The sequence below is a fragment of the Microtus oregoni genome, unplaced genomic scaffold (genome assembly GCF_018167655.1).
Source record: "Microtus oregoni isolate MIOR12 unplaced genomic scaffold, Mior012 000049F_ref0000343, whole genome shotgun sequence".
Classification (NCBI taxonomy): domain Eukaryota; kingdom Metazoa; phylum Chordata; class Mammalia; order Rodentia; family Cricetidae; genus Microtus; species Microtus oregoni.
The window spans coordinates 2,886,784-2,901,837 of NW_024543223.1; the positions used below are offsets into that span (position 1 = coordinate 2,886,784).

At 43.1% G+C, this 15,054-nt stretch overlaps 1 protein-coding gene across 2 annotated transcripts in view; it reads left to right on the forward strand.

Moving 5' to 3' along the window:
• Positions 1 to 479: 479 nt before the first annotated feature.
• Positions 480 to 15,054, forward strand: part of LOC121436431 (sodium/glucose cotransporter 1) — a 66,783-nt gene continuing 52,208 nt past the window's right edge. Inside the window, exon 1 of one of the 2 annotated variants that reach the window (XM_041636310.1) lies at positions 480 to 863. In XM_041636310.1, the coding sequence (XP_041492244.1) occupies positions 729 to 863 (135 nt within the window). In that variant the 5' untranslated portion in view covers positions 480 to 728. The remainder of the gene's footprint in view (positions 864 to 15,054) is intronic. The other variant, XM_041636309.1, reaches the window with a different exon arrangement.

Consider the following 15,054-nt stretch of genomic DNA (forward strand, 5'->3'; position numbering starts at 1 on the left):
AATGTCTCTGGTGAGACCCCTCTTTTTTTTTTCCTTCTTCTCCTTCCATTGGAGACTGCACAGCTCCGGGGGAACGCAGGCTGTGAAGTCAGGAACGGGTGAGTTTGCTGCTGGTGGCCAAGAGATTTGTATTGAGTTTGCCCCAGCAATCTCATCCTCCTGAGAATATTCTCCAGGAAACCAAAACTTGGCTGAGTTCTCTGAAATGTCCTGCACTCATTTTTCACACGGAGAAGCCATGCTCACAGAAACTCCGGGTCTCTTTCAAAGGCACCTGCCACAGATGAGTCACAGAGTGTGCGCTGCTGGCTCCTGGTGTTCCGGGCCCTCTGTGCAGCTCTTCCTTTTCTGCTCCACGAAGGATGTGCCAGTCCAGGTGTGGCAACTGCGCTGGGTGCCCACTGCGGGAGTACAAAGGACTTTTGTGCCAGGAGGGCACCACCCCCAGCAGGCCCCTCCCTGCTCACAGAACAGCCTTTACCTGCGGACGGTCGCCCGCCGCGTAGTTTCTCCTGCCGCTTTGCTGGGTCCTCTTTCAACTGGGCACTCCGAGAGCTGCTTCACGACGGTGCGGTGCAGCGTGCAGCAGCGACAGGGGCCCAGCATTACTGCCGCGAGCCCCTCTTTCGCGGGTCCCCTCCCTCGGGGCTGATCATTAACTCAAAGGCATTATAAGGAGTGAGCGGCCCCGGGGAGCCAGTGAGCCAGAGGGACTCCTCACCACCGCCATGGACATTAGCACCTTGAGCCCCGCGGTCACCGCCTCAGATTCACCCATACCGTCCTATGAGCGCATTCGCAATGCGGCTGACATCTCAGTCATTGTCATCTACTTCGTGGTGGTCATGGCTGTCGGGCTGTGGGTATGTGCGGGTCCTGGGACAGACTGAAGGGGCCAGGGCTACTGTGTGGCATGAGCGGGTGCACAGAGATGCCATGGTTTCACTGAACCACGAAAGACCAAGATGGGCTTATAGGTCTAGAGAAGGGAGTGGGAATGTCCCGGAATGCTGGGGAGGAGTTCAGAGCTCAGGAAGCTTGTGTGTAGGACCGTAGAGGGTGCCAAGGGACCCTGTCAGGAAGGCCCGGGGAAGATCCCCAGCTGAGAGGGAAGTCGGAGGATCACAGGGACTAGGATAGATTGTAAGGGACAGGAAAGGGATAACTAGGAGCTGCAGGGAGGGGCCCAGGGTAGGTGGGTACTGTCCTACTTCCAACGAATCCAGTTTCCAATGGGAAAGAAACAATTTAGAGCCAGAGGGTGCAGCCTCTGCGTAGCAGGTGCATGAGGCAGCCTATGGCTGAGCAGTGCCCCCTCCTGGGGAAGGGTTAGCGATGTATGGTGGGATTCTAGAGGACCTCTGGGGTTAGCCATGAGGAAGGAATCGGTGAGCAGAGTGGCCTGGTCCTGGGGAGACGGAAATACATGTGTCTCCTCTTGGGACACAGGGGACACACCAAACCAGAGAAACTTGTTCTTCAAAGCCTGGAACTTGGAAAGTTCGTTTATGATGCTGGCACACCTAACAGCTGAACAGAGCATGCGAGCTTTTCAGCTACCTCTAAAAGTTGAATTTGCTGTGGCGGCCACTGTGACAGCAGGTGTCCTGTTGGGCTCTTGAGTTACGAAAGGATTTTGGGCATTAGCCTTTTTATAGACATAGCTGTATCAGGGGAGGATGGAAGGGAGCATGGGCTCTTTTGTTTTGGAATTGTAGAAACCACATATAACAGAAGAACTTCTGGGTGTCACTCTTGGGTCAGCGTGGCTGACTCTTCATCACTACACCAGTCTTTCTACCAGAAGCAGGTGTCTAGAATACTCACCTTTAGTACTTGTTCTCATACAGCTGAACTAGATGATGAAGAACGAACTCCCCCTGCCAGCCTCAGTTTATCCTAGTATAAAATGGGCATGTTCTTTCTCAGGATCCCCTCTCCCAAATACTGTGATGTGAATCTGAGAGGTCTTTATGATTCTAGGACGCTTTTCTTATTATTGACCTTAGGGCCAATAACCTTGCAGGGTGTGTGATCCATGCCCTGGATAATATTTGTCTTTTCAAGTAAAATGGGCACAAATGATAAGTGGGGTAATGAACTTCACACAAAAGTCACGGAACAGGGAGAACAGCAAAGCCAGTTATAATTTCACAAAAGAGAAACTTGAAGTTACAGGCGATTGTGGATTGCCTAAGGTTTTGCAATCCCTGAGACTGTTCCGGGAACTCAGGTGTCTTGATCCTTGCCTTGACACCAGGCCCTCAAGCATGGTGCTTGCTTTCTGCCTCTCCCTTCCAGTTCAGACTGGTAGATGTCGGAGCCAAGATGCGAGTCCACCATTTGTTAGTTACACCGACCCCTTTCCAGGCACTGATCATCTCGCTGCTCTGAGCCAGACTCATTTTAGCCCCCCACCCCCACCCCAGTCCTGCGAGTGTTTACAATTTTTATGGTGTTTGCACTTTTGAAATATCTGTGAACCAGGGTCACTTGTCCTGTTAAAATGCTACTTAATGAGCTGTTAGTATTTGTCTATATTTAATCTTCTCCTATTAGCCAGTGCTTCTGGACCTTGCTCATTTGACACGATGGATGTCTTCCAGTTAACACTCCTCTTTATCCTACTGAGGTGTTAAGGCTTGAATTAGGGATGGGCATTCTGGTCTCTGAATGGTTTCTGGGCTGCACAGACGCAGTCCAGCCCACTGTGCGACTCGGCTTAGAAAATCACCCGCAGCTACTGTTCCTTCATCTCCATCCCCATCCATGCCAACATTGCCTATGTGGGCTCTGTATTCTTTCAACGTTGTTCTTCACTGATTATCTTTGGGCCTTGTCTTATTTCCTGTTTGCTATTTATTTCCCTTTTCTTCACTATTTCTCGTTGTTTCTTTAGGGGACTTTATATCCGTTTAAATTGAAACACTGACCTTATTCTTGCTGGGATATGCTACCAACCCAAACCAGAGCTGTTAAAAACTACAGTAAATGACCCAATCTTGGCCCACAGCCCACTTTTGTATGGCTCATGAACAAGGATAAATGCTACACTTTTAGAGGATTATAAGCATAATGGGATAAGGCAGGATAAAATAACACATGGCAGAGAACTCATAAAATCTGAAGCACCCACCATCAGACCCATGTTCTTCTCTTTTTAAAATTTTATTATTATTAATTTATGATTTTATGTATATAGGTATACTGCTTGCATGCATGCCCATGAATCACATGTGTACAGTGTTTTATGAGTTCATAAGAGGGTGTCAGGTCACCTGGAATTGAAGTTATAGATAATTGTGAGCTGCCATGTGCGTGCTGGGAATTGAACCTTGTCCTCTGGAAGAAATCAGTGCTCTTGACCTCTGAGTCTTCTCCTCAGCCCTCAAACCCATTTTATTTCGGCCTAATCAGATTGCTTGTCATTAAGACCCTTGCTGTTTGAATCAATAGGATCATTGATCAATAGTTGGCATGGCTTTTGAGTTATTAGCATCATTGACTGCTTGGGTTGGAAAGTCACACCTGGATCTTCACTCCGAGGACCCAATACACTAGTTTCTTTCTTTCGTTCCTTCCTTCGTTCCTTCCTTCGTTCCTTCCTTCCTTCTTTCCTTCCCTCCCTCCCTGCCTCCCTACCTTTCTCCCTTCCTTTCTTTTTTCCTCCGTCCCCCCTTCCTTCCTTTCTTTCCTTCTTTCTTTCTTGTGCTTGTGTGTGCATGTGTGTTCTCTACACAGCCCTGGCTGTCTCAGAACTCACTCTGTAGGTCAGGCTGGCCGCAGACTCACAGAGACTCACTGCCTCTGTCTCTGTTGCCAAGCACAATCTACTTCATGGCTTGATGGGGCAGATAACACCCAGCTCATAAGTGATTTGGTGGACAACTGTCAAGCATTCAGTTTCCATTAAGGGCCGAGAGCAGACCGAGAGCTGTCTCTCAAAGGGAGAATAGTTGTCTGCAGATAATCATAATGCCTTTCTTCAAAATTCCAGGGGCTCTTCTGTGATTCTCACATGGGGGCTTACCAAACAGCATCCCTATCTGCCATTGACCCCTCAAGTACAATTGGGTCTGCTGGACCATACGGTCCAAGTGGTACAGCAGCCTGCACAGCAGCCTGCACCTGTTGAGCCATCTCCTTGTTCCAGGCTCCACTCAAAGCTTGCGATTTTCAAAGCTTGAGTAGATGGACCAGAGCAACACACCCAAGTGAGGAATGTGCTGTCAACAGAACCTAAATAGGCCTACTAAGCATTGGGCTTCTTTCTCGGTTATGGATGGGGCCAGGAACAATAACTTAATCTTTCACCTTAGAAAAGGATTATCTCTACATGGCCCGTACCCCTGGACTGCTGGAAATTTCATTGAGATAGAGGTCTCTTGAATTTTGGTTGGATATTCTCCATCCTCTGATGTACATATGCTGTATCAACATTGGTCCATTCAGCATCGTGTCATAATGGGGTGGACCTGTGTGATATTTTATAGAAAAGATGCATGATCAAGATCTCCCTGAACAGGGAGGCGTGGCTAGGAAGACACCCACCGGAGCAGCAGTAGGAGGCAGAAAGATTGATTTAATAGGCTCTGAATTGTGAAGGGTGTTCATACAAAATAACACATTTCTAGGATAAACTAGGGGTTAGTGATGCAAAATGCAAAGGGGAAATGGGTAGGTGCAGCGAGTGGATGGTTTTCTTTAGGGTTAGCGCTGAGTGTCAGCTGGGCTAGCTCTTTCTCAAGTCAGCTATGGGAGAATTAGGGCACTTGATCTCAAATGAGCTTGCACATCGCTTTATGTCTGAAGGTCCCAAATGTTGCCCTTATGAAAGACTCCTTTCCTGACTGCATTCCCTGCCAAATGGAAGATAGCTACAGGGAGCTGGCTTCTAATGTATCTCAGGGAAGGAAGCGGAGATTTAGCTGTGGGAGTCAAGGTTTTTGACTGTGTGATTTAATTCTCTCAATGGTCTCACAGAGTCGGGTAAGTCACCCAATCAGCCAAAGAACAAGGCAGGGTTTCCAGTGTCTTTGTTCTTGTGGGACAGATAGATCCTGTTATGAAGCTTGTTCCAGTATATATTCTATATATGAAAACTATATAGCTAAATGAAAGATCATCCTCCTAACCACCCACAGACAAGTCTCATAAGATTAAGATGCAATAATGAGATTACTTATACACATCCCATGAGATTACACACTACAATGCAGGTATAGGGGAGACACCAAGCTGCTTCAGCAAATGTGAGCGACAGCTCCCACAGTCAATGGTCCTGCAGACCCTGTCTGGACAGGATTAATCCTCCATCAGATAACCATGCCTCTAGTGGGTTGACATCTACACTAGTTGCCACTTGCTTCTCACGGCCCCTGACAAGAAGGCCTCGAGTCCTTGTGGCTTTCATCCCTTCTGGTTCTTACACACTTTCTACCTCCTCTTACATGGAGTTTCCTGAGACCTGCAGGGAATGATCTGATGGAGACCTACCTTCTAGGGCTGAGTGTTCCAAGGTCTCTCACTCTCTGCTTATTGTCCGGCATGGGTCTCTGTATTTGTTCCCAGCTGCTGCAGGAGGAAGCTTCTCTGATGACGGCTGAGAAAGACACCTGTGAGCAGAGCAGAGTGTCGTTAGGAGTCATCGATTGCTGTGCTCCTTTAGCAGAACAGTAGTGTTCAGCCAATCTGGTCTCAGGTTCTTGGCTGCTTACACAGTGCTGGGCATGTGTTCCATCTCATGGATAGACCTTAAATCCAATCACATATTGGCTGGTTAATTTGTTAGCCACAGTTTTGTGTCCCTAGTGCACCACTGTCTACTGAAGGTTTATAGATGGGCTGGGGTTTACCTTTCTACTTTGGAGGTGTGCAGAGCACCTTCACGTTCTGTGAGCACTAGTCTGCGGGGGTGAAACTGTAGGTAGGCACAGCTTAGCTTCTCTGTGTTCAGTGAGTTGTGTAGGTATTTTCTCCAACAACAGGGCCTTACTTTGGTGGAGAACCTCTGGTAGCCTTGGCAATGGCCTGGGTTTAGGGATTCACATGGGACCTCTTTGGCCAAGAACGCAATTCGATATAACCCATTCCTGGTACTGGAAACTTTATTTGGTGATGAGGAATAAAGAGTTGGGTCACCCTGTTATTTGGTGATTTCATTTAGAACCTTCATCTATGTATGTAATTCAGGAAGCTTCTATTGCATTAGGTTTCCATATGACCCCTCCAATGGCCCTTAGCTTTAGCTGTCTCTCCCTGTATTCCCTCCATTGCCCCTTCTTCCCTCCAGTTTCCTGTTTGATCCCCTCAGTCCACTTCCCCTTTCCAGCCTCCATCCATCATTATCTCTTCTATTCCCCTTCTAGAGAGACACCTCCCTCACCCTTAGTCCCTTCCTCTCAACCTCACTTCTGCAGTTAAACAAACTCTAGCTGCTTGTTCAACAATTTAACAGCTACCATCCCCATATGAACAAATACATATTTGTCTTTCTAGGTCTGGGTTACTTCACTCAGGATGATTTTCTTCTAGTTTGTCCATTTACCTGAGAATTTCATGATTTCATTTTTTATAATGGTTGAGTAATATTCCCCTGGTTAAACTTCTCTTTCATTCATCTGTCGGTGGATATCTGGGTTGTTTCCAGTTTCCAGCTGTTATAATAGAGCACCAATGAACATGGTTGAGTAATTGTCTCTGTGGTAGATGACTCATCCTGTGTATTCGTGTCCAAGAGTGGTGTTGTTGGATCTTGAGATAGATCAATTCCTACCTTTGTAATGAACAGCAACCTTGATTTCCATAGTGACTGTCCAAGCTTGCACTTTCACCAGTAATGGATGAGTGTTCCCCTTGCTCCAAATCATCATTAGTATGAGCTGTCACTTGCTTTATTGGTCTTGGACATTCTGATTTGTGTAAGATGAAATCTTCAAGTAGTTTTGATTTGCATTTCCCTGATGACTAGCGATGTTGAACATTTCTTTAAGTGCTTCCCGGCCATTTGAGTTTCCTCCTCTGAGAATTCTCCATTTAGATCTGCACAACATTTTTAATGATTTTCATTTTGTTTTGTTTTCTTGATTCTTAGTGTTTTTAGTTCTTTATATATTTTGAATATTAGCTCTATAAAGGATGTGTACTTGCTAAAATTCTTTTCCCATTCCATAGCCTGTCTCTTCTTCAGAGAGACGTTAGTCCTTTGCCATACAGAAGTTTTTGTGTTTCCTGAGGTCCCATTTATTAATTGTTTCTCTTAGTGCCTGTGCTATCAGTGTTCTGTTCAGAAAGTTGTCACTTTACCAGTGACTGTCCTTCACTTTCTCTTCTACCTGATTCAGTGCATCTGACCTCGTGTTGAGGTCTGGAGTAGAGTTTTGTACAAGATGATAGGACGGCTCTCTCTGCATCTCCTGCGTGCAGCTGTCCACTCTGAACAGCACCATCTATTGAAGATGCTGCATTTTTCCAGTATGATTTTCTGGCTTCTTTATTAAAAGCCAAGTGTCCATAGTGTGGTTTTTACTACTATTGATCTGTGGTGCAATTTTAGATGAGGGATGGTGAGAGTTCTCCAGTAACCCTTAATAAAAATCATTAAGAGTTGCTTTAATTATTCTGAGTTTTTGTGTTTCCACATGAAGCTGAAAATTCTTCTTTCAAGTTCTGCTTTTGACAGAGTTTTGTCCCACCTGGTCCCTGCAGTTAAGTCCAGAGAAATACATAGAAGCCTACATTAATCATAAACTGGTTGACCTAGTAGCTCAGGCTTCTTTTAACTCTTATAACTTATATTAGCCCATAAATCTTGTCTGTGTTAGCCACGTGGCTTGGTACCTTTTTTGGCAAGGCAGTCACATTTTGCTTGCTCTATGTCTGGTTTCCTCTTTGTCTGGGTGAGGACTGCATACTGCAATTTTCCTCTCCCCAGAATTCTCATTGCCCTGCGTCTACTTCCTGTCTGGTTGCCCCACCTACACTTCCTGCCTGGCTACTGGCCAATCAGCATTTATTTAAAATACAAGGGACAGGGTACAGACCATTGTCCCACAGCATTCTGTGAAAAATTTTGTTGGAATTTTAATGGGAATTGCATTGAATCTGTAGTTTGTTTTTAGTTTGATGGCCATTTTCCCTGTTCTATTCCTAATGATTTGCCAGAATGAGAGATCTTTACATCTTTTGTTATCATCTTTAATTTCTCTCTTCAATGTCTTAAAATTTTTATCATAAAAGTCTTTCACTTGCTTGGTTAGAGTTACTCTGTGGTATGTTATATTATTTGAGGCTATTGTGAAAGGTGTTATTTCCTTGATTTCTTTCTCAGTTCTTTTGTCATTCATATATAGGAGGGCTACTGACTTTTGTATGTTAATTTTGTATTCTGCTACTTTGCTGAAGGTGTTTTTCAGCTGTCGGAGTTTCCTGGTGGAATTTTTAGAGTAATTTATATATATTATCACCTCATCCACAAGTTAAGATCCCTTGCTCTCCTTTAGTTTTCCAAACTAAGACCTCTAGTTTAATATTAAATATTTAATGTTAAATATTTGTGGAAAGAGTGTACAACCTTGTCTTGTTCCTGACTTTAGTGAAATTGCTTTGAGTTTCTCTCCATTTGAGTTGATGCTGGCTATGAACTTGCTGTAAACTGCCTTCATTTATGTAGCAGTGTGTCCCTTGTATCCTTAATCTCTTTAGCACGTTGATCATGAAGAGGTGTGGATTTTGTCAAAGTTCTTTTATATATCTAATGAAATGATCATGTCACTTTTGTCTTTCAGTCTCTTTATATTGTGGGTTACATTTGTAGACTTACATATGTTGAAGCATCCCTGCATCTCTGGGATAAAGTCTATTTGATCATGGTAGATGATCTTTTTGATGTATTCCTGGATCTAGTTTACAAGTATTTTTTTTCTTTTTTCTTTTATTTTTTTAAAATTTTTTAAATTTATTTATTTATTGAAGATTTCTGTCTCTTCCCTGCCACCGCTTCCCATTTCCCTCCCCCTCCCCCAATCAAGTCCCCCCTCCCTCATCAGCCCAAAGAGCAATCAGGGTTCCCTGCCCTATGGGAAGTCCAAGGACAGCCCACCTCCATCCAGGTCTAGTAAGGTGAGCATCCAAACTGCCTAGGCTCCCACAAAGCCAGTACGTGCAGTAGGATCAAAAACCCATTGCCATTGTTCTTAAGTTCTCAGTAGTCCTCATTGTCCACTATGTTCAGCGAGTCCGGTTTTATCCCATGATTTTTCAGATCCAGGCCAGCTGGCCTTGGTGAGTTCCCGATAGAACATCCCCATTGTCTCAGTATGTGGGTGCACCCCTCGCGGTCCTGAGTTCCTTGCTCATGCTCTCTCTCCTTCTGCTCCTGATTTGGACCTTGAGATTTCTGTCTGGTGCTCCAATGTGGGTCTCTGTCTCTGTCTCCTTTCATCGCACGATGAAGGTTAATATCCAGGAGGATGCCTATATGTTTTTCTTTGGGTTCACCTTCTTTTTTTTTTTTTGTTGGTTTTTTTAAGACAGGGTTTCTCTGTGGCTTTGGAGCCTGTCCTGGAACTAGCTCTGTAGACCAGGCTGGTCTCGAACTCACAGAGATCCGCCTGCCTCTGCCTCCCGAGTACTGGGATTAAAGGCGTGCGCCACCATCGCCCGGCTGGGTTCACCTTCTTATTTAGCTTCTCTAGGATCACTAATTATAGGCTCAATGTCCTTTGTTTATGGCTAGAAACCAAAAATGAGTGAGTACATCCCATGTTCCTCTTTTTGGGTCTGGCTTATCTCACTCAGGATAGTGTTTTCTATTTCCATCCATTTGCATGCAAAGTTCAAGAAGTCCTTGTTTTTTACTGCTGAGTAGTACTCTAATATGTATATATTCCATACTTTCTTCATCCATTCTTCCATTGAAGGGCATCTAGGTTGTTTCCAGGTTCTGGCTATTACAAACAATGCTGCTATGAACATAGTAGAGCATATACTTTTGTTGTATGATAAGGCCTCTCTTGAGTATATTTCCAAGAGTGGTATTGCTGAGTCCAGGGGTAAGTTGATCCCAAATTTCCTGAGAAACCGCCACACTGCTTTCCAAAGTGGTTGCACAAGTTTGCATTCCCACCAGCAATGGATGAGTGTACCCCTTTCTCCACAACCTGTCCAGCAAAGGCTATCATTGGTGTTTTTGATTTTAGCCATTCTGACAGGTGTAAGATGGTATCTTAAAGTCGTCTTGATTTACATTTCCCTGATTGCTAAGGAAGTTGAACATGACCTTAAGTGTCTTTTGGCCATTTGAACTTCTTCTGTTAAGAATTCTCTGTTCAGCTCAGTGCCCCATTTTATAATTGGATTGATTAGCCTTTTATGGTCTAGTTTCTTGAGTTCTTTATATATTTTGGAGATCAGACCTTTGTCAGTTGCGGGGTTGGTGAAGATCTTCTCCCAGTCAGTGGGTTGCCTTTGTGTCTTAGCGACAGTGTCCTTTGCTTTACAGAAGCTTCTCAGTCTCAGGAGGTCCCATTTATTCAATGAGGCCATTAATGTCTATGCTGCAGGGGTTATACGTAGGAAGTGGTCTCTTGTGCCCATGTGTTGTAGAGTACTTCCCACTTTCTTTTCTATCAGGTTCAGTGTGTTCGGACTGATATTGAGGTCTTTAATCCATTTGGACTTGAGTTTTGTGCATGGTGATAGATATGGATCTATTTTCATTCTTCTACAGGTTGACATCCAGTTTTGCCAGCATAATTTGTTGAAGATGCTCTCTTTTTTCCATTGTATACTTTTAGCTCCTTTATCGAAAATCAGGTGTTCATAGGTTTGTGGGTTAATGTCAGGGTCCTTTATTCTATTCCATTGGTCGACTTCCTTTTCATGCCAATACCAAGCTGTTTTCAATACTGTAGTTCTGTAGTAGACTTTGAAGTCAGGGATGGTAATGCCTCCAGACGATCCTTTATTGTATAAGATTGTTTTGGCTATCCTAGGTTTTTTATTTTTCCATATAAAGTTGATTATTGTCTTCTCCAGATCTGTGAAGAATTTTGATGGGATTTTGATGGGGATTGCATTGAATCTATAGATTGCTTTTGGTAGAATTGCCATTTTTACTGTATTGATCCTCCCAATCCAAGAGCGGGGGAGATCCTTCCATTTTCTGGTGTCCTCTTCAATTTCTTTCTTCAAAGAGTTAAAGTTCTTGTCAAATAGATCTTTCACTTCCTTGGTCAGAGTTACCCCAAGATATTTTATGCTATTTGTGGCTATTGTGAAAGGTGATGCTTCTCTGATTTCCTTATCCTTAGTGTATAGGAAGGCCACTGATTTTTTGGAGTTGATCTTGTATCCTGCCACATTACTAAAGGTGTTTATCAGCTGTAGCAGTTCTTTGGTAGAGTTTCTGGGGTCGCTTATGTATACTATCATATCATCTGCAAATAACGAGAGCTTAACTTCTTCTTTTCCAATACGAATCCCCTTGATCCCCTTATGTTGTCTTATTGCTATTGCTAGGACTTCAAGCACTATATTGAAGAGGTATGGAGAGAGTGGACATCCTTGTCGTGTTCCCGATTTTAGTGGGATGGCTTTGAGTTTTTCTCTGTTTAATTTAATGTTAGCTGTCGGCTTGCTGTAAATAGCTTTTATTATTTTTAGGTATGACCCTTGTATCCCTAATCTCTCCAAGACCTTTATCATAAAGGGGTGCTGAATTTTGTCGAATGCTTTTTCAGCATCTAATGAAATGATCATATGGTTTTTTTCTTTCAGTTTATTTATATGGTGGATTACATTGATAGATTTGTGTATGTTGAACCAGCCCTGCATCTCTGGGATGAAGCCTACTTGATCATAATGGATAATTTTTCTAATGTGTTCTTGGATTCGGTTTGCCAGTATTTTATTGAGAATTTTTACGTCAATATTCATGAGTGAGATAGGCCTGTAATTCTCATTCTTGGTTGGGTCTTTGTGTGGTTTTGGTATCAGGGTGACTGTAGCTTCATAAAAGGAATTTGGCAATGACTCTTCTGTTTCTATATTGTGAAATACATTAAGGAGTATAGGTATTAGCTTTTCTTGGAAGTTCTGGTAGAATTCTGCATTGAAACCATCTGGTCCTGGGCTTTTTTTTGAAGGGAGATTTTTGATAACAGTTTCTAGTTCTTCGCGACTAACAGGTATATTTAGATCATTCACCTGGTCTTGGTTTAGCTTTGGTATATGGTACTTATCTAAAAAAATGTCCATTTCTTTTGCATTTTCCAGTTTTGTGGCATACAGGCTTTTGTAGTAAGATCTAATGATTCTCTGAATTTCCTCTGTGTCTGTGGTTATGTCCCTCTTTTCATTTCTGATCTTATTTATTTGCATGTTCTCTCTCTGTCGTTTAATTAGTTTGGATAGGGGTTTGTCGATCTTGTTGATTTTCTCCAAGAACCAACTTTTTGTTTCATTGAGTCTTTGGACTGTTTTCTCTGTTTCTATTTTGTTGATTTCCGCCCTCAGTTTGATTATTTCCAGTCTTCTGCTCCTCCTGGGCGCGTCTGCTTCTTTTTTTTCTAAAGCTTTCAGGTGTGCTGTTAAGTCTCCAATGTATGCTTTCTCTGTTTTCTTTAAGTGGGCACTTAGTGCTATGAACTTTCCTCTTAGCACTGCTTTCATAGTGTCCCATAGGTTTGAGTATGTTGTCTCTTTATTTTCATTAAATTCAAGGAAGACTTTAATTTCTTTCTTGATTTCTTCCTTGACCCAGGTGTGGTTCAGTAGTTGACTGTTCAGTTTCCATGAGTTTGTCGGCTTTCTGGGGGTAGCATTGTTGTTGCCTTCTAACTTTAATCCGTGGTGATCTGATAAGACACAGGTGGACACTGATATTTTTTTGTATCTGTGGAGGTTTTCTTTGTTTCTGAGTATGTGGTCAATTTTCGAGAAGGTTCCATGAGCTGTAGAGAAGAAGGTATATTCTTTCCTATTTGGGTGGGGTGATCTATAGATGTCTGTTAAGTCCATTTGCTTCATTACCTCCAATAGTTCTCTTAATTCTCTATTAGGTTTCTGTCTGATTGACCTGTCCATTGCTGAGAGAGGTGTGTTGAAGTCTCCTACTACTAGTGTTTGTGGTTTGATGTCTGCCTTGAGTTTTAGTAATATTTCTTTTACATAAGTGGGTGCTTTTATATTAGGGGTGTAGATATTCAGGATTGAGACGTCCTCCTGATGAATTGTTCCTGTTATGAGTATAAAGTGTCCATCTCGATCTCTTCTGATTAATTTTAGTTTGAAGTCAGTTTTGTTAGAAATTAGTATGGCCACACCTGCTTTTTTCTTAGGACCATTTGCTTGAAAGACCTTTTCCCAACCCTTTACTCTGAGTAGATGCCTGTCTTTGTGGTTGAGATGTGTTTCTTGCAAACAGCAGAATGTTGGATCCTGTTTTCATATCCAATCTCTTAGCCTGTGCCTTTTTATAGGTGAATTGATACCATTAATATTAAGTGATATTAATGACCAGTGGTTGTTTACTCCGGTTATTCTTATTGTTTTTGGTAGTAGAGTTTGTGTGTCTCCCTTCTTTGAGTTGTGCTGGTGAAGGGTCGCTAGATGCCTCAGTTATTGTAGGCAGTGTTGGCAATGTTGGATTCCTTGGGTTGCGATTTTCCTTCTATTGCTTTCTGTAGGGCTGGATTTGTGGCTACATATTGTTTAAATTTGTTCTTATCCTGGAATGTCTTGTTTTCTCCATTGATAGTGAATAATAGCTTGGCTGGGTATAGTAGTTTGGGTTTGCATCCATGGTCTCTTAGTTTCTGCAGTACCTCTATCCAGGACCTTCTGGCTTTCATGGTTTCCATAGAGAAGTCAGGTGTAAGTCTGATAGGTTTACCTTTATAAGTTACTTGCCTTTTTCCTTTGCAGCTCTTAATATTCTTTCTTTAACCTGTATATTTTGTGTTTTGATTATTATATGGCGAGGGGATGTTTTTGTTTGATCCAGTCTGTTTGGTGCTCTGTATGCTTCTTGAATATTCAAAGGAATATCTTTCTTTATGTTGGGAAAGTTTTCTTCCATAATTTTGTTAAAAATATTTTCTGGGCCTTTGAGCTGTGACTCTTCTCCTTCTTCTATCCCTATTATTCTTAGGTTTGGTCTTTTTATTGTGTCCCATATTTCCTGAATGTTTTGTGATGAGAATTTGTTGGCTTTGCTGTTTTCTTTGATCAGTGCGTTTATTTTCTCTATGGTGTCCTCAGAATCTGAGATTCTTTCCTCTATTTCTTGTATTCTATTGATTATGCTTGTTTCCATAGGCTCTGCTTGTTGACCTAGATTTTCCATATCCAGCTGGTCCTCAGTTTGTGTTTTCTTCCTTGCTTCCATTTCAGTTTTCAATTCTTGAACTGTTTCCATTACCTGTCTGATCGTTTTTCTTGGTTTCCCAGGGTATCATGTACGTATTTACTCATTTCTTCAAACTTTTGCTTATACTTCTCATCCATTTCTATAAGGGCATTTTTCACATGTTGTTTAAGGGACTCTATTGCTTTCATAAAGTCAATTTTTTACACTTCTTCTGTGTTAGGGTATTGAAGTCCTTCTGTTGTAAGATCATTGAGTTCTGGTGTTTTCATGTTGTTTTTCAGATTATTGGGTGAATTCTTGCCTTGGCGCCTGCCCATCTCCTCCTATCGATGCTATCTAATGGGTCTTTTAAAACTGGGGCAGGTTTCCCTGCTGGCCAGGGGTTCCTCTTACAAAATGCCCTTGCTCTGTTTCCTGGCTCCTGCTGGGGGCCAAGATCCCTCTCACTCCTCAGAAGGGTCTTCAGGAACAGGACCCGGCTCCTCCTTTGCCAGGGACCTCGCCAACCAAAGGCCTACCTCTTTGATTTAATTGTAGTGGGGCGATCTGCTCTAGGTGTTGCACGCTGGTCCCTGCCGCCTGGGACCTATGTCCTATGTCGTCTGCTGCCGCGCTGGTTCCCGCAGGTCCCCGCCGGCTGCAGAGGCCATCCGCCTGCGCCGTCCGCCTGCACCGTCCCAGTT